This window comes from Abrus precatorius, unplaced genomic scaffold (genome assembly GCF_003935025.1).
Source record: "Abrus precatorius isolate BTA unplaced genomic scaffold, Abrus_2018 Scaffold4, whole genome shotgun sequence".
In the NCBI taxonomy this organism is placed as follows: domain Eukaryota; kingdom Viridiplantae; phylum Streptophyta; class Magnoliopsida; order Fabales; family Fabaceae; genus Abrus; species Abrus precatorius.
The window spans coordinates 4,824,776-4,852,735 of record NW_020874384.1 but is presented as its reverse complement, the minus strand read 5'-3'; the positions used below and the strand labels follow the sequence as shown (position 1 = coordinate 4,852,735).

The 27,960-nt window shown below is 30.1% G+C and overlaps 3 protein-coding genes across 13 annotated transcripts; 2 read left to right on the top strand and 1 right to left on the bottom strand.

Annotated features, from left to right (window-relative positions):
* The first annotated feature begins 58 nt into the window (after positions 1-58).
* LOC113864443 (ribosomal RNA small subunit methyltransferase nep-1) lies at positions 59-26,235 on the top strand. 4 transcript variants are annotated; one of them, XM_027498151.1, is made up of 9 exons: positions 59-63; positions 8,071-8,080; positions 23,712-23,991; positions 24,068-24,160; positions 24,333-24,477; positions 24,600-24,710; positions 24,947-25,029; positions 25,113-25,170; positions 25,820-26,235. In XM_027498151.1, the coding sequence occupies exons 3-9, from the start codon at positions 23,746-23,748 to the stop codon at positions 25,897-25,899; spliced, it is 816 nt and encodes a 271-aa protein (XP_027353952.1). In that variant the 5' UTR covers positions 59-63; positions 8,071-8,080; positions 23,712-23,745; the 3' UTR covers positions 25,900-26,235. The 4 variants fall into 4 exon arrangements, with proteins under 4 accessions (XP_027353952.1, XP_027353951.1, XP_027353955.1 ...); XM_027498150.1 differs by lacking the exons at positions 59-63; positions 8,071-8,080 and having other exon boundaries at positions 23,689-23,991; XM_027498154.1 differs by lacking the exons at positions 59-63; positions 8,071-8,080 and having other exon boundaries at positions 23,689-23,991; positions 25,691-26,111.
* LOC113864444 (peptidyl-tRNA hydrolase 2, mitochondrial) lies at positions 9,935-12,803 on the top strand. Its single transcript, XM_027498155.1, has 7 exons — positions 9,935-10,258; positions 10,344-10,402; positions 10,661-10,720; positions 10,802-10,871; positions 11,944-12,013; positions 12,272-12,298; positions 12,406-12,803. The coding sequence occupies exons 1-7, from the start codon at positions 10,025-10,027 to the stop codon at positions 12,453-12,455; spliced, it is 570 nt and encodes a 189-aa protein (XP_027353956.1). The 5' UTR covers positions 9,935-10,024; the 3' UTR covers positions 12,456-12,803.
* LOC113864441 (putative pentatricopeptide repeat-containing protein At5g59900) lies at positions 12,852-16,719 on the bottom strand. 8 transcript variants are annotated; one of them, XM_027498149.1, is made up of 3 exons: positions 14,220-16,652; positions 13,619-14,119; positions 12,906-13,252 (listed from the first exon to the last, which is right to left on the bottom strand). In XM_027498149.1, the coding sequence occupies exons 1-2, from the start codon at positions 16,621-16,623 to the stop codon at positions 14,106-14,108; spliced, it is 2,418 nt and encodes an 805-aa protein (XP_027353950.1). In that variant the 5' UTR covers positions 16,624-16,652; the 3' UTR covers positions 12,906-13,252; positions 13,619-14,105. The 8 variants fall into 8 exon arrangements, with proteins under 8 accessions (XP_027353943.1, XP_027353945.1, XP_027353950.1 ...); XM_027498147.1 differs by having other exon boundaries at positions 12,908-13,244; positions 13,619-16,168; positions 16,361-16,693; XM_027498145.1 differs by having other exon boundaries at positions 12,942-13,252; positions 13,619-14,006; positions 14,172-16,652.
* Positions 26,236-27,960: the final 1,725 nt, after the last annotated feature.

Here is a 27,960-nt window from a genome sequence, read left to right as displayed (position 1 = left end):
GTGAAATTATTATTAATAAAAAATATCTCATAAAGTCATGTAAAGAATTTACCATAACCCTAGCTATGGGTTTAATCAAATATAATATAAAAGGAAATCAAAATAACACTAAATAAATCTATAAAACTTGAAAAGTAAATACAAACTAGAGGAGTCTCCAATGACGAAGAGACAACAAGAACTCTTGATCTAATGCGCTCTAGAAGCTCTAATAGTTGTCAAAAACTAGCTAATACTGAGGTTGGAAATATGAAAGAGATGTTTGAAAGGCGTGGAAAGGATGAGATGGAAACCAGATAAAAAATGAGATGTGTAAAGTGTAAAACTGGGGTCCTCAATCGTTGCCCCCGAAGTCTCTTTTATAGGGTTTGAAAATCTTAAAACTTCTTGATAGATGGGCTTCCTATAGGTGAGATTGTTAGTGCAGGGCCATAAGCACGACCATGCATGTGGTCGAAGCACTCTTGTGTTGACTGTTGGAGTCTGGGCATATTGACTGTAGCAAAGATCTATTTTTCAACCAATTTGGACAAAAAATGCACCAAAAACCCAATTGTAGCCTTCTTATATGAATATGCATAATAATAATAGAAATTAGTGTAAAAACCTAATAAAATAATAGTTACAAATAAATATATAGACTCTAAAAGCATGTTGATTTACAAACTTATCAATTAACATCTCAACAAACTTAAACCAATTTTGGTTACTACTGTTATGTTATTTTTATAACCAAATTCTATTTCTATTATTCTTTATTATTTAGTAATTGTATATAAATACATCATATTGCCTCTTTTTAATTCAATGAAAATCATATCTCAAATTTCATACGTTTTTATTTCTATATTTTCTTTGTTGCTTTGTACTCTTTATGGATGATAGAATGTTAATATACAATTAAATTTTGAAAATGAACACAACTAAAAATACAAAAATAAAATAACTAAAGATGCAATGTGCCTAGTTACATAATTAAACCAATCTTAGTAGATTGTAGAATGGTCTTTGGAACATGAAACAATTGGAATAAAGTCAAACACTATTTATCACAGAAAACTTTCAAAATTGCGAGTTAAGATTTCATAGCGTTTAAAATGTTATGTTTTAAAACTTTTGAGTGAACAAAAAGCATGAAGGTTATACAATGATGAAAAGTTTCATTAGTAGTATCGTTTGGTAATAGAAAGCAAAGTTAGCGTAAAATAGTTAGTTTAAATGCATATGTGGATATATCTTTCTATGTTTCTAATGAAATCTGTGTTTGTTCTAGAGAAATTATAAAGCAAGGGAGAAATGAGATTAACACACCATTCGCGAATCCACCTTCTTTGGTGAGCTTTACTTTCTTTGCCTTTCTATATCCAAATATTCATGGTCCTCTCAATGCAGAAAAATAATATGATGTTATATTGTTAAAATATTTTATTGATTTTTTAATGTAATTAATAGTTTCAATAATAAGAAATAATTATATGAATATTTAAAATAATTTAAATTTATAAGCAGTGAAAAATAAAAAAAATCTTTAAATGTAAGAAAGACCTCAAATAAAATAATTTTATAAAATTTTATACAAAATTAACAAATAAGTATTTCAACAAATTACTTTATTTCAACGTGTTATATATTTTTAAATATCAATAAACAAAATTTTCAATAATATACATACACATATTCAAATTATATAAATTTTAATATACATGATCATTAATACACGTATGTCTGTATTCTTTATTTTTATTTTTATTCAAATATATTTTTTAATTTATGTCTTAAATAGTATATTTTTTTATTATTTTTCATCATTTTTATTTTTTCGTTATTTCTATATTTCAACTCTACATGATATAATGTATATTTGATGATTTTGAAAATATAATAATTTATTTTTGACAAATTTAAGAGAATTTTTTTATAAATTATTTTAAAAATTTCTTTTATTTTTCTACACATGTTAAAAGTGTTTAAGACAATTAAATTTTAAGGTTGAACTATCAAGAAATAATTAAAAATCTAAAAAATTTGTTAATATCATTTTAAATTTGTTTGGTGTCTAAAACAATTTTGATTGTAATATTGTATATTTTTAAAAAATTAATGACTAAAAATAAGTAATTTTATAATATTTAAAATATGGATACTAAAATATATATTTTTTGTAAAAAATTATAAAAATACAAGAATTTAAAAATCATATTAATGATTTTTTTTGTGTAAAAGTAAAGATTAAAAATAAAACAACAAAAAGTTACTTCCTCTGTAGTATAATAGCATTGTTAGTGTTTCACGAGGCTCCAAGATAATTTATTTCCCTCTTTCAAGAAAAATAGAAAGGGAGGCGTCGTTGGAGTTCTCACCCTAACTGGCCTGAGAGTAAATGATCTAGTAAGAATGAGGGCGCGCAAAAGAGATTCGAAACCTGAATATTCTGAATCTAAGACTCTGGTCTAGAGGAAGTGTGTGATGTGACGAATTTGGCCACTTAGTTTACCTAATCAGAGCTTATAAATAGACTAATAAGATTCTGATTTAGGAGATGTGATAAAACACTTTAAGATTTTGAAACTTGCCAGAAATAAGAATTCTTGTTTTTAATTTCTCTCGAACTCTCTTATTTTTTTCTCATTCTTGTGTCGGTTAAGTACTTTAATGGAAGGCTAAACCTCTCGTTCAATCTGCAGAATCCAAAAGCTGCAATTCTGACTTGATTTATGTGTGAAATTACTCTAAGTTTGTTCTCTTTTTCTCTCTAATCTCAGAATTGTGTATTGCGATTGTGATTAACTTTTCTGTTGTTAGAATTCAAATTAGGACTAGATTGATGCTCAGATTTGATAATTAATGCGGATCAGGTTAAATGATTATTTGATTTAATTCGTAACTCCGTTCAATTAGGTTATTTAATTGAATTAATAATTGAATTGAGTGATTGTTTAAATACGGATTTAAATCTTTAGATACTATGATAGCTGGAGTTACATGCATTTGGTATTCTATGGATTGATGTTTCTTAATTCATATTTACTCAATTTTATTCTATTCATAATTCTATTCGATTAATTTACAATTGTCAAAACCCCAAAAACTTTATTTGCATTTTTAAAAGAAAACCTAAAATTGAATTTGATTGAGAATATGTCTCCGTGAATTGACATAGGTTTGGCTTTATACTATAAAATCTTTAAAAAAACTTAATTGTTTTAATAACGACTCGGCATCATCTATCAGTGTGAAGGGATGGAGTGGTATAAACCAGAAAAACGCTTAAACGAAGAGCTAGATCTGGTAAATCAAAGCACAAAAAAGGTAAAAATAGGAACGAAGGAACCTATGGAGGAACAAAAAGAAGTCATGCAAGAAGACCAACGACCTGTAGATCATAAGTCGTATTAGGTGTTTTCGAATCCTATCTTTATGAATCTTTTTTATATAAAGACAAGGTTTTAGAGTCAAAAGACCTAGACCTAGTTCTTAATGATGAAGAAATCATAAAATTACTTTTAGATGAATTTCATATCAACCTTGAAGCTAAAGATAATGACAAAATTAAATAATCAAAATCTTTGCCCTGATCTTAGAATACTCCTAGAAGATTATAAGGTATGGTGTTTTCCATGGAAGTTCACCCTTATAGTCAAACTTTTAAGAAAATACCACTTAATAATATATGAGGAGAAAATGACTCACTAAAAATCCTTGATTTAAATAATGATTTCCTTCTACTCAAATTTGAGAGTAAGGAAGACTATAAACATGCTCTCTTTGAAGGACCATAACTGATATTAGACCACTATCTTCTTGTTTAAAGGTGGAGACCCATGTTTAGGACTAAGGATTATAACATTAAAAATAATTGTAATGTGGGTTTATATATCTTCCACTGAAGTTATATAACAACACATTTCTTTGGCAAGTAAGAGCATGTTTGGGGTCAATGTTAAAAGTTGAATCCTAGACTCCATGTTATCTAGAGCAAAGCTAGTTCTAGCTTTTAAAGTCTTAGGACAAGAATTTACAGTATAATACAATAGCTTACATCTAATCTATTTTAAGTGTGGGAAGTATGAGCATAGACAGAAACAATGTGGGGCCACTATAAGGAATAATAAATTAGACAAGGAGGAGGAGGTGTCCCAAAATGGAAATCATATAAGTAATGAGGGAGATAAGATTGATATTACTAGTATGAATAAGGATTGGACTGTCGATGTCCATGATGACCAATTTGGCTCCTAGATGTAGCACAAAAATAATTTAGGAAAAAATTTAACCACCCTCTTTCTTTTGGAGCCTTCCAAAAAATTGAAAAAAAATAAGAGGACCTCCTCTTGGATTTAGATTTAACATACTTGAGCGACAAATCAGGAAGTAGATTACGATTCAGAACATGCAAACCATAAACTTACATAGTGCAATAAAAATAATGTTGTAACCCCTTACGAAATACGCTCCTAATAAATTGGATAGGAAAATTCCTAGTAGTAACAAACTAGATGAGAATACTAGAAAAATCCTTAAGGTTAAGTCTGCACCTTAAGCTATAAAGTTAGGAAAGGAGAAAGGTAGTTTTACACAGTGTGAAATCATTAGCAGTGGTGGGTATAAGCAAGATAATTACAAAAATAACCTAAATATGGAAAGTAAGAAAACTCTGAGACTCATATCTAATTTTTAGAAAAATATTCAAGAAAATTGTAAGAGGGGGTCATAATATTATGGATCTTATAGGCCTTAATCGTGAAGTTTTATGGAAAACCCAAGAAAAGTTAAACCAAATCCCTACAGATAAGCCCCCAGATTCCTCCCTAGAAATGGAAGTAGATAAAATAAGTATAGAGGACCTAAATAAACCTAAGTATAACCCTAATGGAATAAGAGATTCATAGATAACCCAACATTCTATTGATGCTTCAAAACCTTTTAACTAGTGTTACGAATTGCCTTTTCTAGAATTGTAGGAGAGTTTAGGGTAAAACCTTCCCCAAACTTATTAATGATTTCATTAAAATCTACAACCTAGACTTTATACTCCTATTTGAACCCAGAATTAGCTCAAATGATAAAGCTGATATGGTGATGGAAAGAATTAACCTTGATGGCTCTGTCAAGGTTGATGTTATAGGTTTCTTTGGAGGTATTTGGTATCGTTGGAATAGTAGCAAATTCAAGCTAATGTTAAAAAAAAAATAAGTACCTAATACACCTTAAAATAAGTAATGGTAAGAGAATATGGGTTCTCTCATCTATCTATGTCAGCCTCTAAGAAAATCTAGGACCTGAGATTTGGAAACTGTTGGTTGATTTTAGTTTAACTATAAATGATCTTTGGTATGTTGTTGGGGACTTTAATACTATTTTGTTAGAAAAAGAAAAATTTGTGGGTAGACCTGGAAATTTGACTTATTACCTGTGGACTTAATACCAATAGACTTCAAGATATGGGATTTAAAGGGACTCCTTTTACCTGGCATAGGGAAAACATTAAAGAAAGAATTGATAAAGTAGTTATGAATGACCTTTGAAAAATGCTATTCCAAAATAGTTCCCTTTTTCATCTCCCTATTCTGAAATCTAATTATATAGTTCTTTGGCTAAAAATTAAAAATGGGAATTATTTCAGACCCTATCACAAGAATTTTAAATTTTTGTCTCCTTGGCTATCTCATAAAGATTTTTGTAATCAAGTTCAAAAGTCTTGAGGAGAATCTAGAATCTAGATTGAAAATGTTTCTAGTTTTCAGAACAATATATCTTATTGAAATGTGAATATTTTTTGATATATTTTTAAACTTAAAAGGAGACTTTAGAATAGAATTAGGAGAATTTCTTGTAAATTAAATAATAAGGATAACCATTATCTCAGTAAGCTTATGAAATCCCTTTGGTTGGACTACCAGAAAATTTTGGATCAAGAGGAAATCTATTGGTTCCATCAATATAAATCTAGCTGAATTAGTTTGGGTGATAGGAACAACAACTTTTTTCATAGAATTGTCATCATACGCAAACAACATAAAAAAATTGAGGCCTTTAAGGATGATAACAATACTTGGGAATATGACCCCTTGAAACTTCAAAATCTTGCTGTAAGCTATTTTAAAAATATTTACTTTAATCCTTGGCCCACTGGAACCTCTTGTCCATTGTTGCTAGTTTTGCTCCCTTTAAGGAATCTGAAAAAACTATAATTGATTCTAATTTGACTCTTAAGGAAGTAAAAGCCTCTTTGTTTAGGATAGGAAACTTTAAGTCTCCAAGCCCTGATGGCCTTTATGCATTATTTTTCAAAAGCCAATGAGATTTGTTAACCCTTTTTGTTTTTAAGTTTGTCTCTAATGTGCTTAACAATCCCAAAAATGTTGCTACTATTAATGATACTATCATCACTTTAATCTCTAAAATTGATAACCTTGATCACATTAAGCAGTTTAGGCCTATATCACTTTGTAATGTTAGCTATAAGATCATAACTAAAATCTTAGCTAATAGAATAAGGGGGTCCTTACCTTACATTATCTCTATTAATCAAACTAGTTTCATCCCAAATAGATAGGGCATTGATAATATCCTTATATTGAATGAACTCTTTCACTCCCTTGATAAGCTGAAAAGTAGGACGATGATTATTAAGCTTGACTTAGAGAAAGCTTATGATAAAATTAGATGGAGCTTTATTGCTGAAACCATTTAGTTAATTGGATTTAATAAAAAAATTTCTAAACTTATAAACTAGTGTATTTCATCCATTTCTATAACAATTAATTGGAATAACAGTAGGACTAAGAGTTTTAACCCTAATAGAGGCATAAGACAAGGGGATCCTATATCCCCTTATATATTTGTGATATGCATTGAGAGACTCTCCTACCTAATCCAGGATAAGGTCAATAATAGTAACTAGACCACTAATTCTTTTAATAACTTAGGGCCTAAAATATCTCATCTTTATTTTGTAAAAATATAGTTTTAGTTGCCAAAGTTGATAACCATAATGCTGAGACAATAAATGCTTATTTTAAATGAATTTTATGCTACTTCTAGCTTATCTGTGAATAGAGAGAAATCATATGTGTACTTCTCCAAGAATTGTGACTTAATTGTTAGACAGAACATAAACCATATCCTAGGTTTTAGGAATTCTTCTCAGTTTGGTAAATACTTAGGAAAGACAGAACATAAACCATATTATTGCAGAGGAGAAGGAAAATTCTGGAAGCTATGCGTAGCTACTATCACATGCGATAGTAGTTACTTCAGTCAGGATAACACTGATAGTGGTTACTATTGTACTAGGAAGGCGTCAACTTTTTTATATATATATAGTTTTTACCATTTAGGGTTAGGAATTTTTTTTTTTGTAGAACCTTTTCCTTTAGATATTTTAGGGTTTTTAGGATACTTTTGCAGAGTCTAGGTCAGCTTTGGGTGATAGCCAGAGGTCCAACCTAGGGTTTGAATTCCATTTCTTCTTCACTTTTCTTTGATTTTTCATCTTGATGTTATTGATTTCTCTTTATTTTTACTTTGTAATGGTGAGACCCATCTTTATGAAGGGCTAAACTTTTTGTAATCCATAGAGTTCATTTAGATTCTTGAATTCCTGAGTTTTGAATGTTAATATAATTCCTTTTCTTTCATGAATTTCTTCTTCCTAATCTCTTGAAATTGAATTAATGATTGAACAAGGCTTAATTAACCCTAATTCATTTTAATGAGATTTTAAACTTGAATTGCTTAATTCTAGGTTTATTTCTAAGGTTGCATAATCTTGGGATGATAGATTAGAGTCTATTGAATTGCTTAATTCATATGAAAATATAAGGTTGATTTTCGCTTATTAAATTAACCTAATTCTGGGAGGAGAGAAGAATACTAAATCTTGAGAGGAATAGGAATAGAATCTACATGAATGAACTAGGAGTTATTATATTTTATTGATTGAACTTTATAATTTTGTTTCTTACTCTTTGTATTGAACTTGAAATCACAAACTCTCCATTTTTACTTGTTTTCCAAATACACTACACACCAAATGTTTAATATTTAGTAACATACTCAATGATTCACAAGAAGACGACTTAGGTTAGCACTCTAGTATTACATTAATTTTTTTTTATATTTTAATGAGGATTCGCGACAAATCTTTTGTTCATCAATTATAGGAGATGGATTAACAACCAAATTTTAGGATGATAGTTAGGTCCACAATAATCAAGTGCTATCCTGACTTGCTACTCATCCTATATTCCAAGGAAGAATTAAATGACCCTATTGCTTTTTATACCCATCAGGGCAGTTGAGACTGGAATATAATTAGGAACTTGTTCCCTAAGTCTATTTGTGAACTATTAGCCCATATTAATCTCCATGTTTTAATTAGTGGTAAGGACCATGTCTTTTGGAAATTATCTCACAATGGGATTTTCTTTATTAAAACTGCCTACAATTTAATTTTTGGTAATAATTCTATTAGTGTTGAGTATAGCAAACTTTTTAAACTGGTCTGGGATTGAGAGGGTCTCCCTAGGATCTTAACCTTCTGTGAAAAATTACTCATGGTAAGCTTTTAACTAATGAAGAAAGGTTTAACCGACAAATGACAACCTCTTCTTTATGCTCTAGATGCATAGAGGCCCTTGAAATAGTAATCCATGCTCCTAGGGACTATTGAGCTGCTAACAATATTTGGAAACAAATCCTTCTCCGTGGTAGTTGGTCTCTCTTTTTCAACTTTGACTTGTCCAATTGGCTGGTTCTCAACTTATTCAAGTAGAACTTTCCTTTATACCCTATGTGGACTAATTTATTTGGGATAGTGTCTTGGAATTTATAGAAAAACAGAAACTATATTATTTTTAAAAATAACTCTCTAAATAATAAGGATCTATTGAATAAAATTTCTTTGATATTGATTGTTTTTGTTATTATTGCATAACCACAAGAATAATGTTGTTGGTTGTTGGAGAGCCCAACATTTGGTGAAATGACAACCTTCTCTTGACAAACAATTAAAGCTTAACATTGATGGTTCAACTTCTCAATCTTTGGGCCTTGCCAACTGTGATGGCTTGATCTGCGACAATGCTGAAAGATTTATAGCCAATTTCTATAATTCTTTGGACCCTTGCCACTCTATTATAACTGAACTTTGAGCTATATATTGGAGCCTTTAGCTGGTCATTGCTAGAAATATCCAGCTCTTCTTTAAAAAAATTATTTCTTTAGTTGTTAATTTTAGTTGTAAACATCCTTTTTTTTTGTAATTAGCAAAATTAGGAAACTTTTCATATGTTTTCAGCTTGTTAAATTTAATCATGGTCGTAGAGAAACTAATCAGAATGTTGACTGATTAACTAAAATAAGACCTAAACTTAGGTTACCATCTTATATTTTTTTATAAGGCACAATTATCTTTTAAACCTTTCTTAAAGTTTGATGTTTTTGGAAATCTTTGGTCTAAACATAAAAAATTATTCTCCACAATTTTTTAAAAATTTTAAAACTACCAAACATTTAAATTATAAGTACAAACAAAAAATCGTAATTGATATTTTTTTTAAAATAATTCTTATATTTTTATAATTTTTCTCAAAATCTTGTATGTAAAAAAGCTAGAAAATAATTTAAAAATAAATTATTTTACTTTTATTCTTTTATAAAATACATTAACAACTTTAATAATATTAATATTAACCATTTTTCTAATGTATAAAAAAGTATAAAAAATAATAAATTTTGTGCTATTTAATATTATTAATATATTAAATTTTATAATTGTGGTTGAATTTTCATTTTATATATTTTTTTTCAAAGTTAAAGATTACAGGTATCCTCCATATCAAAGGAAAATTTTATAGATATCGAGTATATTGTTTAGAGAAATCGTCATATTAATTTGGTTTAAATAAATAAACTGCGTTTGCGTATGAGCAATTGATCAGATTCCAATTGGACCAGTGTGTGCGAATGCGATTCTTGCTTTCGTTGTTTCACTCTGAAACCCTAAATTATTGAATCTGAAATGGAACTAACATGGCTGAGTGCTATTCTGGTGGGTGCTGGTTATCTCGCTTTCGGTTACTTCATCGGTTCTCAATATCCCCCTCGTTTTCTCTTCTCTCATAGATTATTGACTAAACCTAAAGACCATTCACTTCTCAATGATAACGACACTAAGAAGAAGAATAGCAAGTCCAAACACAAAGACCCGCTTGAGATTGAACAGCTCGCTGACATTCTCGATGATTTTAAGATGGTACTCCTCAAAATTCCTTCTTTTTCTCCAAGCCCACGTGCTCAATTTTATTGGGTTGCTTCAAAAAGTTTTCCTTTTTATGCAGATACTTGTTGTCAGGAATGATCTTAAAATGGGTAAAGGAAAGATTGCTGCTCAATGCAGGTAGCCAATCTTTGATAATATTAAGTAGCTTTTGTTTATTTGAAACTTTGAATATGCTGAGAATCTGAGACATTAGGCCAACTACAATCTTCTGTAAGTTCTAGTCTTCTGGTTGTATTTGTGGAAGAGCACTGACATACAGTTGTTTTTCATTTATAATTTGTCATGCTGTTTATCTTCATACTTCATGTAGTGGACTTTTTTAAAATGAAAACCTGATCTATGATTCAAGCTCAATACTTTGTGTGTCTCTTTTAGTCATGCAACGTTGGGTCTCTATAAAAAGCTCCTTTATCGGGCACCAAAAGCTTTGAGTAGGTAATGCGGTATCCTTGTTTATACTTACTGATCATCTTACATTATATAACTTCATTCTGAAGTTTCACTGTCAATGTGTAGGTGGGAGATGTCTGCGCAGCCTAAGGTTGTTGTCAAAATTGAAAGTGAAGAAGATATGTTGGCTTTGCAAGTGAGTATTGTTTTGGACAATTCCGTGCTACATTAGCTAATTTATTGTTTACAATTGTGATCATGAAATGTAATTCGAGTGGAATCTAATTTACTTATATACAGTAAGATATGTTTGCTTCCGTTTAATTAATCTTGTAAAATGTGGTTGCAAGTTTAGGCAATTGTATTTGGCTCATCTAAAGGTAGGAACGCATCTACGACGGTGGAGTTATAGCTAAATCAATGGTTGAGATTATAATAAAATACATGCACGTGTAACAAATCATGAAGTTGTTAAAATTTCTATTATTGAGAATTTGTTCAATAGTTATGCTTTACTCCATAAGGTGAACACCTTACTTCATAGGTTTCAAATGTTGGATTTATACTCTTCTGCAACCTGCATTGCCTAGTCATTTCGTGAGAAAATATGTTAGACAAGGTCGAGCAACGAGGGAGCAAATAGAAAATACATGTCCTTTTTGACATTTGAACTAGCAAAAAGGAAAACAAAATGGAAGTAGATTTGGGTTGGGTCAGTTATTTTACATGCTGGAACTTCCTGAAGCCAGTTGTCAATGGATGCAACAGAGTGGAGGACTACTGGAGAAAAAGTTAGTGTTCATGGAGCAACGCAAGGCAGTAAAGTTTGGGCTTTACCGGGGAAAATAGTCTTGCAAAGTGCAAACATGAAAGCTAGAAAATTTGTCTCCATGCTTATCGGCAGCTGCAAATGTTGTGGATAATTTTCTGAGGAACATTTTGGAAAAGGGAAAAGGATGTTCTTGGTGATTGTGAACACAAAGTGAGAGATCTTAACTAATAGTGTGTTATTTGGGCTGTACACGATAAGTGCATGGGGAGAGAGTGGGGGAAATTCATACCATTGATAAGCAAAAGGGAAAAATTAGAAAATCCTGTAAATTTATTAGGTTGAAATGCTCATTTGAATGGCATAATTTGACTCATGTTTGGACTGGAGATGCCATTGCTACATGTTTTTTCTGCCCAATTATTGAGTTTTTTGAAATGCATGATTCTTCTATCTAAAGTTTGTGTTGTTTTAGTAAAATTGTTGTTTGATGTGTTAGGAAAGGGCTAAATCTCTGAAGTTACCCTCCCATATCACAATCGATGCTGGGAGGACACAAATTGCACCAAGTGAGTATTTGAAACTTTCCTCCTTGATTTGTTTTTACTAGATTCTATCTACTGTCCAGCACATAATTGAAATTTTTACCAGTGTTTCCATACATCCCAAATGTTGGTTCATGCGTGCATTTTAAAGAAAAGAGTCACTCGGTTGATGAATAACTGGCTTTTCTTTCATTATTTGATACATATTCTACTTGTATCTGGACAAACGTTTATTAATGATTTTGATAGTTAATTTACAATAATTTTTTCCTTTTTTTCTAGATTCCAGAACGGTGATGGCAATTCTTGGTAATACTCCTGACACGAACATACGCTTTTTGTTATGCAAATTTAGCATTTCCTTAATTATTTTCACAGCTCGAATTAGTTAGATTTGATCTGATATTGATGTGCAGGACCTGTTGAAGTGGTAGATGAGGTAACAGGTGGACTGAAGCTTCTATAATTGTGTCCAATCAAGATGGTCTATTGAATTGTTTACCATTAACCCCTGAACGTTTCACGAAGGATAACAGATTGAGCAATATTAGAACTTCCCGTGAAGATTTGCCATGTTCTTTGCCCACAAAAAGAATTGCATATAATCTTTAAATGACAGTAATGATGATGACGATGATGACATTTCTTTGGAGACACTCACCAACAAAAACTGGAATGGCGTGCAATTCTGTTTGTATGAGATATTTTCGGGTGATTCAGGGTTTGTTGCCCAAATTTTTTATTCACGGTGCTACCATGATTGGTTTTGGAAGGCATATGAATATTTTCAGCCATCGATAATAAAATTAGTATTCGAAAATATTGGGAATATATAAAAAGCATTACGCATGGATTTAATTTCATGATGAATGCCATGGATTTCAAATACTTACCTATTCCTAATAGATATATGTGCATATAAACCGTTTCTCATAAAAAAATTGTCCTTTGCATACAACTTAACAATAAAACAGTGTTGCGAACTGACATTTACACCAAGCTTTACAAATAAAGGCTTGGCTGATTGTCAATACTGCGAGACAACACCTGAATTGTAAGGAATTGGAGAAATAAATAAATCAAGTTAAAACCATGACTGATTAAACCAAAAGAGCGGGTTTAGTGGTGCATGAACAAGTGATGTGCTCGTAGGCACAAATCATGGATTTAACTCTAACCATAAATGATTTGTATTCGGCCGGACCGGAGAGGTAATCAATCAAGGCACGCACAAGTTGGCTCAAGCATCATTTAACTGCAATTCTGAAAATGAAAATTGGTGACTACATAAAATATAATAATTTAATATTGGGTTAAAATGAGTATAGATTTTGACAGCTATATAAATTTTGCACACTTCATGTTCAATCAGTCAAACAAATTTTGTATTAATTGCTTCATAAGCAGTCTACACTTCAATGGAACTCCATACAAACACCAATCTTGACAAGAAACATAACTGCTTTGCATCTTCATGTTGTAAGTAAATTGAAAATAACGTTCAATAAAAGAATTTTCAACATACAAAATTAGGCTTGCAACTAGTTTCAACTGAAATTTTAGTTTCATATGAAGTTTCATTGCTTAAAACTAAATATAGAACATTTGTTCCACTTTGCAAGTACTAACCTTTTACGGGGTTCTTATGATTTGGATATGACACTGTATCATAGAGTTACTTACGCAGTGCAGCACTTTCACATTCTCAGGCTTCAGAAACCACTTTAACGTCAAGCATCAATCTCTTTCTCTGAAAATTCAGCTTCAAGAGATTCTGTATATTTTGCCTTCGTTTCACCCTTCTCAACATGTCATCATGCAACTGAAAATACCATGCTGGGCTTTCCATCAACACAGCACCCATGTAAAACAGGCTCTAAACCGTTATTTTGAGCATGTTGTACCACAATTTAACTGCTGCTCCTATATTAACCCTTTTGCAATGCTGGTAAATTATGTCTTAGCTTCACCCCTCTCCTCAACATGTCATCACGCAATTCAAATGCCTTGTTGAGCTCTCCATTAACACAACAACCATATATTAGCAAGTTATATGCAACCAAATCTGGCTCAAGACCTTTGCTTAGCATGGTATCCCATAATTTAACTGCTGCTCCTACATTGCCACTTCTGCAATACTCATAAATTAAAGTTGAATAGGTAATACAGTCGGGGAAAATACCATTTTCAGTCATTTCAGAAAGAATGTTGGCAGCTTCATGAAATCTACCTAATTTGCAGAAGCCACGGATAACAATGTTATATGTTACAGTGTTTGCTAAAAGCCCTTTAAGCATCGCATGGTGAAGTCCTATAGCTTCCTTCATATTTCCCTCCTTTGTAAGATGATCAAGAAAACAGCCATATGTGATTGAATTGGGAGGGACATTTGCAGCCAGCATTTTTTCAAAAAGAAGACCTGCTCGGTCGATTTTACCTGCTTTGCATAAACCATTCATCAAAGCAGTATAAGTCACAACATTAGGAAAGCATTCCTCAGTAACCATCAAATCCCAGCATCCAAAAGCTTTCTTGAAAGATCCTTCTTTACTGTATGCATCAATCATACTTGTATATACTATACTATCAGGTTTCAATCCTTGATTGTGCATTTCTTTCAAGAGAGAAAACAATGTTTTCCTGTCTGGCTGCTTCAGAGCACCATCAATAAGAACAGCATGGCAAACCAGATCCATGTTGATTCCTCTTTGAATCATTTCACAAGAAGCACTCAGCGCATCCATCAATCTTCCCTCCTGGCAATAACCATGTAGAAGTGCACTATAGCACATTTCATTTAACTTTACATTCTGCTCGTGGAGACCATCAATAAAATCTTTAGCTTCAGAAATCCTACCAGTACAACAAAGGCCGCTAATAAGAGGTCTGTAGGTATATGTGTCAGGAACAAGGCCCTTTTGGAGCATGTCTTCAAGCAATTCAAAGGCTTTATCAACATTACCATGCCTACAATATCCTTCAATCATAACATTATATGTCACCTCAGTTGGCTTGATTTTTCTTCCAACTAATTCATCAAAAAGTTTGGATGCTTCAGCCATATTACTTGCACCACAAAGCCCAGAAATAAGTGCAGTGAAAGTATAAACATTTGGATTAATTCCTCTCTCAATCATCTCATTATACAGCATAAATGCCTTTTCTAGTTGTAGGTATTTGCAGTACGCACTAATCAATGAGGTAAAGGTTGTGGCAGTTGGCTCCACCCCTTTAGTGATCATCTCAGTAAACAGAGAGTGGGCAGCACTCAAATCCCCAAACTTGCATTGGCCATTTATCAAAGAGTTGTAGGCATATACAGTTTCTCTTATACCATCAGCTATCATTCTATCAAAATAAGATACTGCAACATCCAACCTCCCCCTTCTGCAGAAGGAATCAATGAGAATAGAATAAGTAATATCATTGGGACGCAAGTTCATCAGATGCATATTATTATAAAGAGACTCTGCCTTATCGAAATCTCCACCTTTACACAAAGAGTTGATTAATGCATTATAAACAAACAAATTGGGCATAAAATAAAGTCTTCCTACCCTAACTACCAAATCATAAGCATCATCAATCTTTCCCTGCTTTCTCAACCCTTCCACTAACCCTGATACAGCAGCCTCAGTTGGAGCAAACCCCAACTCAACCATTTCATCCATAAGCTGTATTCCAGCCTCAAACTGTTGCACCCGACAAAAACCAAGTACTAATGTACAGTATGTAACCACATCTGCTTTCAGACCCTTTGGCTTCAACGATCTTTTAACCTCAACAGCTTCCCAAACTCGATTACCCTTACATAGCCCATGAATCAAAACATTATAAGTTACAATATTCATATCAAACCTATTAAATTCCATCCAGCGAATCTTTTCCTCAGCTCTAAAAAAATCATTCAATTCACAGAAACTCCGTACTACAGCAGAGCAAGTATAAGGATCAGGTTGAACCCCCGCATTCACAGACTCATCAAACAATTCACAAACCATTATAAATTTTCTAATTCTCAAAAGCCCGTTCAAGAGGGCACTTAACGTTCTAACTTCAGGCAATAAGGCATTGGCAAGCATGAGTTTTAGAATAACCACAGCATCAAAAAATCTTGAATTATGTAGGTAACTCTGAAGCAGCAAATCGAAACCCAAAGTAGAAGAAAACTTACATCGGCTGTGAGAATCAAGAAAGTGTGAAAAAACAAATTTTGGGTGAGACCCACGAAGGAGAAGGGTGTGCAAAAGGGAATTAGCGGGCCAAAAAAGCTTAGAGTGCACAAGGGCGTGAACCAAGATGGCAAAGGAGGTTGTGGAATGGTTAATGTTTTTGTGCAAACCCAGAAAGTTGAAGAACCTCAAAGCTAACCTGGAATCGTCCAAGGTGTTGATCAAAACTTGTTCAACGTGATGGGGCTTCAATGTCGACGAAATGGAAAGGTCGTTGAAAGCCACCTTCCAACTCTGCTTTCCTCGAACGATGTCGCATAAGAGAGACACAAAACGAGCGTCGTTTTGGTCCTCCAACTTGGATATGGAGAAGGGTCTATGAAGAAGAGGGGTGGAGGCTGTGGCTGTGGCTGTGGCTGTGGCTGTGGCTGAGAGTGGCGTGCGACCAAGCTGGAGCTTCATCGGAATTCATTCGCCACCACCACACCTCACATTGGGTTTTGGTTTCTACTCTTTAATAAAATACGCCATTAAAAAATATTTTTTTATTAATGCTTCAATTTTGAAAGAAAAAAAATGTTGAAATTTATTAAAATGAAACTTTGAAGTTAATTTTTTAAAAAAGAAAAAAAAAAAGACAAAGTACACGTATAATGAAAAAATACAGTTTTAATTTTAGGATAAAATCAGAGAAAGAAAATTACATGCTCTCTTCTAATAGATGAATAATTAATAATTCTTTAATAAAAATTATGAATTTTTTTTCCATATGTTCTCATTTACATATTTGAATTGGTGTTTTAAAAACTAAAAGACGAGGTCTTTGCGGTGTTTATAAGCTGAACATATTCAAAACATGGCGATAACATGTAAGAAAATTTTCATAAATACACCATTGCCTATGCCTGTAGATGCAGAGATAAGAAAATTCTATTTCCCTTATTTTGATTTTTATAATGCCATATTTGTTTGATGTTGAATGATCTTTTGGACTTTCAACCCAAATTTCTAAAGTTTTTTTCAATTATTATTATTATTTTAGTTAAATTAGTAGATTTCACTCTTAGATTTTGTTTTCATTTAGTTTTTCAATGTTAATTCTATTAATAAATTATTTTGACTAATATATTACAAACAAAATTTCAATTATTTTATTATTCACACGTCTATAACTCGTTTTTTTTTTTTTAAAGTTTTGACACATAAAATTCTCTATTTTTTTTTCTTTTTACCCATGTTCTTCTAGTAAAATAATTTAAATATTTTAATAAAAATAAAATTATAATATAATTTATTTGTAAAATTATCAGAATATGAAATTTTAAAAAAATTTATTGATAATTTTTTTATGAAGTAAAAGAAAAGTTACATTTTTAAAAACTTTATTTATGTGACTTTGATTAGATAAATGTCAGAAAAGTTACTATTAACAACTTTTGACTTGTAACACATCAGCAATAAGCTGAACATTATTGATAGGTGTTAGAGGTCCTTAAAAGTTGTCATCAACGACCTTGAGTTAAAAAGTCATCTATCTTCACTATAGTAAAACATGTTTATAATAATCTTTGATTGTTCTATAAAATAGTCATTAACAATTTTAGGGTTAGAAATCTCTATATTTTCACTGTTAAGGACAAGTAGGAGCATTGAAGAAGATAAAAATTGTCATTGATGACCTTTGATGTCATAAATTAAATCTTTAGGTGCATTGGGAAGTTATGCACATGGAAGAAAGGAGAGAGAGAAGTTTGAGGTAGAAAAAGAGAATGTGTTGAGATAATATAAGATGAAAAATTAGAAAAAAATGAAAAAAAAAAGAGTGAAAAATTAATAATTTTAAATTAGAATAGAAAATTAGATTAAAAAAATGGTTAAGGATTTAACTATGGATTCAATGATGTGTATTTTAAAAAATATTCACAATTTAAATGCAAGTATTCTTTAGTTAATTTTTATTTTTATTTATAATTTATTAAAATTGTTAAATATTTGTAAATAGTTTTTTTTTTTACATTTATTAACATATTTTTTAAATTTTATAACTTTTAAAAAATAACGTAAATATATTTATTTTGGTATAATTAGTTAGTAAATATAATAAATTATAACATATTTATGCTAATGTAATAATTTGTTATATTTTTAATTATTGTTTATGAAATTGATAAACATTTTTGTCTTGATTAGTATTATCTTTATAACAGGAAATAAGAAAACTACGTTGTCTTCACTTTCTATAATGTCACCTAAGGAATAAATAAATAACATATTATATGATGCTGAATTTGATCGGGTTTTCTAAATTTGTCAAATGCAAATTAATAATCATCTTGTTAATGCACTGTTTGAATGATGAAGACATAAAATACACACATTTTATTTACTTTGTCAAGAATGTATTATTACATTAAAAGATGTTTGTATATTGCTTGGACTTCATATTGATTGTCTACTAGTAATTGACTCTACTAATACATCAAAAGGATATGTATCGACCACAACATATGACACCAAATATGAGACTATTTATTAGGGAATATTCTCACTAGGTGATCAATGGTCCATGCCAATGATGCCATGAGATCTAACACAACAAGATAGAACATTTACCAAAAGCAAGAGCAAGAAACTGATGAAGCCATACAAAAAGGGGTTATAGGTGATGATGCAGATAAAGGAGGAAGATGTAGGAGATTTTTTTTATGTTTGTTACGTCTTTTACCCAAGCCCTCGATAGATATAGCCCATCAAGAAAAAAAAAATGGCAAAAAAGATAGTCATGTAGTTATCTGTAATTGTAGTTTGTTTGCTTACTTCCTTATGTAATCTAATGGGATGTTATTTGTTGTTTTAATTTAACATATGTACTTTGATATGTAATATAATGGGATGACAACATAACAACCAAACCATATTGGAAACATAAAAAGACAACATTAATAATTAAAACAACAACAATCATAATAAAAACAACACCACCAAATGAAGGAATTTCACCATATCATTATAAATAAACATTATGATCTTAGTCCCAAATCATGAGAATATTGCCTTCGACTATTGCTTAAGGAAACGATTTTATTTGGGACAACCTTTAATTATGTGCTTTAAGGCAAGATTAGGACAAAATCTTAATCCTCTATAACACTGCCATGTGCTTTCATTTCCAATCACCCTAAACTCCTTCTTATAAATTTTGTATATTTCATTGATTGTATAAACATCATCAACATAATTACGTCAATCAATGTTTTTACTACAACATGAAGCAATCATATGACGACACAATTATCTATCAATATGCATATCACTATAGACACCTTTTGTCTCATATCAACTTTATATTCTTGTCTGTTAGATAAATCATAAATATGGAAAGTTTCACTTCATCTATCAAATTAAGTAATATGCAAGTTTATGACGTCTACCTCATTTGATTGAAGTTGAGTCATCATAGGTTCAAAGAAAATATGTTCAACCTTTTTCCATGCATATGCTTCACTCCTTTTATGTGCAAATAACTGGGCCAGTAGAAAGTAAGTTGCTCTTAAAACTGCATTGATTGAAGATTTCAAACACTTTTTAACACTGAATTAATGCACTTAATCAGATTTGTGGTTATGTGACTCCACCTACATGGCCTCTGTCAAATGCTAGAACACATTTCTCTCATAGAATTTACTCTTAGAGATTTTCATTGTCCATTGCTTCTTCTTATTGTTGCATTAATTGACTCATACCAATCAAAAATTATGTCAACACCTTCTTGGGTGACAAAGTGTTTGAGTAAATCATCAAGAAAAAAAAGTTAGGCATCTATAGTCTCACTCTCAAAGATAGCAAAAGCAATTGATAATATATTTTCATTACCATCTTGTGCAATAACCACCAATAGAATTTCCATATATTTTCTATATAAATGTGTCCTATCAACCTGCACCAATGGTTTGCAGTATCTAAATACTCTAATACACAGATCAAAAGTTTAGAATACTTGACAAAATATTTTAAAATTTGGAACTAGCTCATCATCACGATAGGCCTCTCCAGCATCCAACTGGACAACAAATCCTCGAACAATGTCGCACATTGCTACACATTATTGTGACAAAGCTTCAAATGAGGCTTCCTATTAATCAAAAACTTTTTCGATTGCTTTTTGTTTTCTTATCCATGTTTTTTGATATGTTGTCGTGTATTCATACTGAGACTGAATCTCACTAATTACAGGTTTTATCTTAAATGAAGGGTCATACTTAATTATTGACTTTATATATTTTACAATTGTGTCTTAATCCAATTTTCTATGATCCTTAGGAATCCTTTCTCTTGTGCTTGTGTGTGGGTCATTATATTTTCTTGTCTCCCAAATATACTTGTTCTTTTTAAAAGTAGCACGTAGAAGTCATCCATAATATATTTCATACCTCACACATTTACAATAAAACGTATTTGATTATGACTCGACCACTTTGTAATCCACTCTATTTGATATATTGTAACGCCTAATTATTCGTATAACGATTTCTTTATTGTTGGATTGCTTTTTAACATATAATTTTTCATCACAATAACCTATCAAATGCAAATATAAACATAAAATAATTAAAAAACTAAAATTTAATTCATCAATAATATAATTGAAAATAACACATACCTAAGTTTGCATACTCTGAAAACTTAGATGCATGCATGACATCAAGATTTAATGAAAGCATGAAGGATGACTCCTCAAACAGATGTTGTCCAACCACTATGTTTAACAAACGAGCCTCGCCATAATCACCATTATCATTTATATCCTCATATTCACTATCTCCACCATTTATATATTCTCTTCCAAACTTATTTTCATCACTTTCATTGTTATTTTGTTCTCATTCTACATCTCTATTTGGCATAGTGTTTGCATATGCTTCCTCATCATCTTTTTCACCAATGCTTACTGCAACTTCTTTAAAACTAACATACAACTCAATGATAGGGTTTGAAGGATGACATTATTGATGTATTCGAAACATTTAAAGAATATCGTCATCATCATTTGTTATTGGAATAGTATGATATTGCATGAAACCACCAAATATAGATATTGTACACCTATACACAATATTTTCCATTGTTTTTGGAAACTCAACCTTAATATTTTGAGTAAATCAATACTTGAATTCTCCAAATGATACATTATTTCCTATATATACATGTTGACTTTTTACACCTAAATAATACACTTTTACAAGTGTTTGTAATAATTTCACTGTTAAAGTATATTAATATTTATATACTCATATTTCTCTCCATAACTCAACTTACCTTATGTCTAAAAAACTTCTTTTCATTTCACTTACAATTTACAAAGAATGAAATACCTAATATTTATAAACACATATATTAAAAATCATGAATAACAACTTTTTTTTTTAAAATGCCATCAACAACTTTTAGAAATTTCTTATTATTTTCATAGTTGAAAAGTTGCTAATGACGAATTTTTATAATTTTTTTAAATATCAAAAGTCGCCAATAGTGATTTTATTAAGTAAAAAATGATTTTTTTTTAATTTTAAATCTTGCTAATGACAATTTCTCACACTAAAAATTTGTTTTTTTAAATCTCACCATTAGACAACTTTTGGTTTTGATTATAATTCTGACACATAAAAATGTCATTGAAGACTTTTATAGAAAAATTATATTAATATAATTTTCAAATAAAAAATTATATACAAAATCTCTTCCTCAAGCTTCAACAAAAAAAATTATTTATTTATTTATAATAAAAATATTATTTTGATTGATAAAATTTTCATTTTAAATGTGTGTTGTAGAGAGAGATTAAACTTTTTTACATACAATTATTTTTTTTATGATGCATGGTAAATGATTATATTCAATTAACCCAAATCTATAATATTAATGGAGCACTGGAGCTTTAAAAAGAGTTATGAGTAAAAAATAAACTATTTTTAATGAGGAATCTGAAGAGAGATAGCCTTTTGAATTGAATAATATTTCATAATATTTTGTAAAAAAAGAAGAAGATTTTATTAGAGTTTGAAAAGAAAGAAGTAAGCGGAAGAAGAGAAACTATAAAATTTTTATTAGAATTGAGACAAGAAAAAAAATAGATCAAAAAATACAAATGAAGTGACTAAAGAAAACAAAAGAAAAAAAAAGATACAACTAAAAGATTTGTCAAAATATAATTAACTCAAACAATAATCTTTGAACGAAGTTAATCTTTTATAATATAATAAAATATTTATTTAAAACATTTTTATAATTAAAAAAATGAAAGATCATACTAAAATAAAAATTAAAAGATAAAAAATCAATTTATTAATTTATTTTGATATTTTATTATCTTTAACTTTATACCTGTTTGTATATATTATTTTTTTAAAATTTAACTTTTATGTGATTTTGTTATCTTGTTTGTAGTTTATATTATTAAAAAAAATATTATTTTTTTCTTACAAATTTATTGTTCTTATTTTTCTTTGTTCTCACACTAGTTTACATTTCTATCAGATTTTATTTTATTATTTTAATAATATCTTTTAATAAGTGATTAATAAATTGTTTGAACAATTACGAAATATTTTATAAAATTATTATAAAACTTACGTTGTGTTTAAAATTTTAAAATTTTTAAAATTTATGTATTTAAATATTAAAAGTATTTTTAAAAAACTATAAAATTTTAATTTGATAATATTTATATTAAATAAAACAAAATTCAAATAACTTATTTTTAGAAACAACTTAAAATTTTTCTATTATGTTCAACTTTTTTATATTTATCATTTATAATTCATAGTTGACTTTTGATTTTAAGCATTGCTAATTATTATATTCATAGAGTTTTAAAGTTTTTTTTTATATCTAGATATAACCTTAAAGCATTACAACTTTTAATGATAAAAGTAAATACTTACAATTTAAAATAAATTTGCAATTATTCATAAATATTGTGTGCTGTATGAATAGAAACCATTAAATATTAAAAATATATAAAAACAAATAAATTTATGAAAAAATAAGATGAAAAAATATATTTTATTTATTAATGTACGTGTTTAATGACTCTATGTTTTAAAAAAATTAAAAATAAATTTTAATACTTAATTTTAAATTAATTTTTATATAAAATTTTTGATATTTTAATTTTTATACAAATATCTTGTTATGTTTTAATTTTTTTATTATATCAGAACTTAACTTTATTAACGATATAATAATGTTAAAGATAAAATATTCATATAAAAAATAAAATATAATTTTTTATTATAAAAATTAATTTATAAGTGAGTGTTAATTATAAAAATTCAATATAAATTTTAATTATTTAACTTTTACAATTTTTAATGTTATTTTTTTAATCTTCAATAAAGTGTAACAAAATAAGATAAAGTGATGGTTTGTAATTATTTATATAAAAACAAAAATATTTTTCAAACGAAACAAAGATGTATAGAAACTAAAATATAATTTAATTTGTTGAATAATATTCTTATAATTAAGAGTCCCCGCGTCAGCAGAACCCTAGAAGCAGCAGTGGGTGGAGCTAAGAACGAAACAATGACGCGACATTACAGTGTGAAGGGGCGGAAGCGAAAGCACGCAGAAACCAAATACGATCGCGAAGATGAAGAAGAACCAAAGCAACTTGCAGTGTCTCACGAAGAACGAACACCAACACCAACACCAGCTGAAGAAGATGAACTCAGCGGCATTCCAATTGCACCCAGTGAGAACAACAGTGACAAACCCAGCGTCATTTTCATTCTCGAAAGAGCTACTTTAGAAGTCGCCAAAGTTGGCAAGGTACTCTTCATTTTCTTATGCCTTTCTCTTCGTTACGTTTATTCAATTCGTTCACTTTGCTACTATTACTCTGCAGACTTATCAGCTTTTAAATTCCGATGACCATGCCAATTTCCTCCGCAAAAATAACAAGAATCCCGCTGATTACAGGCCTGACATCACTCATCAGGTTCCTCCAAAACCCTAATTTTAGTATGCTGATTCGTTGCAGTTAAATTGGTTATGTACACAACACAATGAAAGTGTACTAGAACTTTATTATCGTGTTACAATGATAGTTTTGGTTTTTTTAAATTAGTATAAAAATTGAAATATGAATTTATGTTGAATGTTGTTTTCAGATTCTTCTGTCTATTTTAGACAGCCCTCTGAATAAAGCGGGGAGGTTGCGAGTAGTATACATAAAGACTGAAAAAGGTGTTCTTATAGAGGTTAAGCCCTTTGTTCGTATCCCAAGAACATTCAAACGCTTTGCTGGTGTCATGTGTAAGTTTTAGTTGGCTATTTAATTTGATTTCCTAGGCTGGTGTTGTGTGTGCCTGTTACTTTCTTTCTAAGGAAAAAGAATAAACTCTCATTTGTTGCTCCAAAACTTTACTACCCTGCAGTGGAATTGCTTCAAAAATTGAGCATATCTGCTGTTGGCAAGCGCGAGAAACTGCTCCGGACTATAAAAAACCCTGTAACACAATATTTGCCTGTCAACTCACGAAAAATAGGTGCGTTGTGTTTTTGAAGATGGTTTAATGGTTACACAACTGCTCTGAAGGGGATTATTTGTTAGCCATATGGAGGAAATGAAGCTGGTGTTCATTTCATCTGTTTCCCTCTTTCTTTTACCGTTGAAAGGATTCCTGAATACTAATAATATTCATTTTTGTGTTTATCTTGTTTAATATTTTTTTTAATCAAAATGTTCAAAATAATTAAAGTAACTGCTTCTTTTGAATGTTAGGTCTATCGTATAGCTCAGAGAAGCTCGTAGATATGTGTGACTACGTATCAACTATTCCCAGCAATATGGACCTTGCCTTTGTGGTACTTTCACAAGTTCAACTTTTAAATTCTATCCCTATTTTTGTCTCAGCAGATGCTTAATATTTAATATATTCTAACATCAGGTAGGAGCCATTGCCCATGGGAAGATTGAGACAGATTATACAGATGATTATATAGCAAGTATGTTTGTCTATATCTACTCTTACCTTCTCTTCTTAATAATTATATACATACTCATGGTAATCACTTTTGGCTCCATTGATTTCCTTTTGTTGGGTCTTCTTAGATGTGCGACTGCTGATTACCAATCTTCCTTTATCTATAAACTTCGTACTTTTTTCAATTGGGGATCATTACTGAATATTAGAGGTTCTGCATCCATGTTTATTTGTTTTATTTAAATTTTAAAACAATGAATGAAGAGCTTCATGAAATTTTGTGAAAGTTAAAACTTGTTTGGCTATGTGATCTTCATTCATCGCTGACTTCCTTTGTTAAAAAGTAAGATATTTTATGTTAAGCCTAATTTAAACTACTAAATCTACGTTTATGAACAATAGCAGTGGTTGGATTAGACTATCTTTATAAATATTGCAAATACACGGATCTGCTTGGCCAAGCGGAGCAGTATTTCACTTTTATTACATTTTATGAAGAATAAATACAATCTTGCAACTGAATAGCTACATTTTTATAATAGTAGGGCAACATACGTAACCAAAATGGGATGTTTTCTTTAAAGCCAAACAATCAACCCCCCTCAACTATGAATCATTTTCAGCTCTACAAAGAATTTGTTGCGACCAATCACTGTGTTTCCTGATTGCAGTTTCGGGATATCCTCTAAGTGCTGCTTATTGTATTACAAGGATTACTGGTGCTCTCGAGAGAAAATGGAAGATATTGTAATATAACATCTTCAGTTCATGCCCGAGATATAATTTACTGATTTGAGTACCACAATCAATTTATGTAATATCAAGGATAGTGTCTTGCCTAGCAGTCATGTAGGAATACAAGGTTAGTTAATTGCTTCTGACATTTTTTTAAGGGTTTGATGTCTTGGACAGAGTGATGGCTCAATGTTATATTTGAATTAAATATGGCCTACCATACTTGATATATTACTTTGTTAGAGGATGCTAAACAAAGTTCGATCTAAATGTTCCTCCGAGAGCTGATATATGTGGTTTGGGAGTCGCCACATTTTTTTCTTGTTCAAACTAAATCGACCATTATTTTTTTGACAACTTGCTTATGTTTAAAATATTTTCATTTAAGTTTTAAATTCAAACGGTAGACCTTATTTTAAAGTTGTTTGAAGAATTGAATAGTAATTTATAGATGTATATTTTTGAAAATGGCAAAATGTTTACAAATTAACAAATAGTACGAAAGATAGTTAAGTCAAACAAAAATTTAAGGGAAAAAACACTTATAAAGTAATATTTTAACACATACTTTTAAAATAAGACTTTAACGCTTTTAGCTTCTTTTTTTTTTTTTTTTCAAATCTTGAAATTTAATAACAACTATTTAATAGTTAATTTTTCTTTTGTTTTAAAATTTTAAAAATTATAAATTTGTTATGTTGTTTTAACTTTATATTTCAAAATTTGTTATAAATTTTAACTTAAAAGTAGCTTTTGAATTTTAAAATAATAATTGTTCGGATGGAAAGTGTACTTATCGAGAAGTAATAAAGGGTTCTTAAATTAAGTTCTTGAAATATCGTCCCACAAGGATTGTTTTTCAATTATTAAGAATTTTCTAATTCAATTGTTTAAGTTTTAAAGATACGAGATTAAATAAAAACAAAAATTTATAAAATCAATTATAAAACTAAGGGCAAGGAATACAATACACGTTTTGGTTAAACTTATCAAAGAGGAACCTAGGGCGTATGAGTTTTCTCATTCAATCCTTTATGTTATTTTTCTGTTTAACTCTAAATTCAATTTTTTTGTGATTATCAATCATTCATACAAATACTATTAATACTCAATAGTCATGCAATATTAATATTCTTTTCTCTAAATTAACATCTCAATGGTCATGCAAGACATCAATTAAAGAAAGCCTAAGGAGCCTATAAACTTGTTAATTTAATAACGATTAGAAGAGAAAGATTGGTTTGGTTCATCTAATCCTTTGTCTCGTTTTACCCTATAGATCTATTAATTAATTGAGGTACGGTCGCCTGACGATATAATTAATTAAGATTAAGAAAGAAGCGCAATAGGATAAAAGCTAATCACATAGCGGAACTCAAATTCAGATTCAAACATCAAAATTCCATAAATTCATAAACAATAGTTCCCATAGCCCTAGCTATGGACTTAGTTACTCATGCTAAAGAAAATACCTAAAACAATATGAACAAAGACATAAAGAAAAGAAATAGAAAACTAGAGTGTGAGATGTGTTCATAGTCTTCAAGTACGATCGCTCGAAGCTCCAAGTCTCACCAAGAGTGTGCCAAAGATCCCGTGCAAGAGAGACGAGATGAGATGTATCCCAGAGTCAAAGACTAGATAAAAACGGTGTGTAAAAGATATCTTCAATGGTGCATCAGGTCTTCCTTTAATAGGGTTTGAAAACCGTAAAAACTCTTTATTATTGGGCTTTTCGCAGATAAGCACGGCCGTGCAAGGCCTTAAGCACAATCGTGTATGGGCTTGAAGCACCCCCGTGCTTGTTTAAAGGGGCTGGGCATGCTGACTGCTGCAAAGCTCTAATCTTCTATCAATTTGGGCCCAAAATGCGCCCAAAATATACTTGCGGCCTCTTTATACAAAACTGCACAATTAACAAATAAATTAGTGTAAAACCCAAATAAAATAAAGATTGAATATGAATATATGAGTTATAAAAGAGAGCCTAATTACAAACTTATCAGTAATAATAAACATGAAACACCCCTAAGTAGACTTTTTTTTATTTAAATATTGTTTTTTTAAAAATAATTTT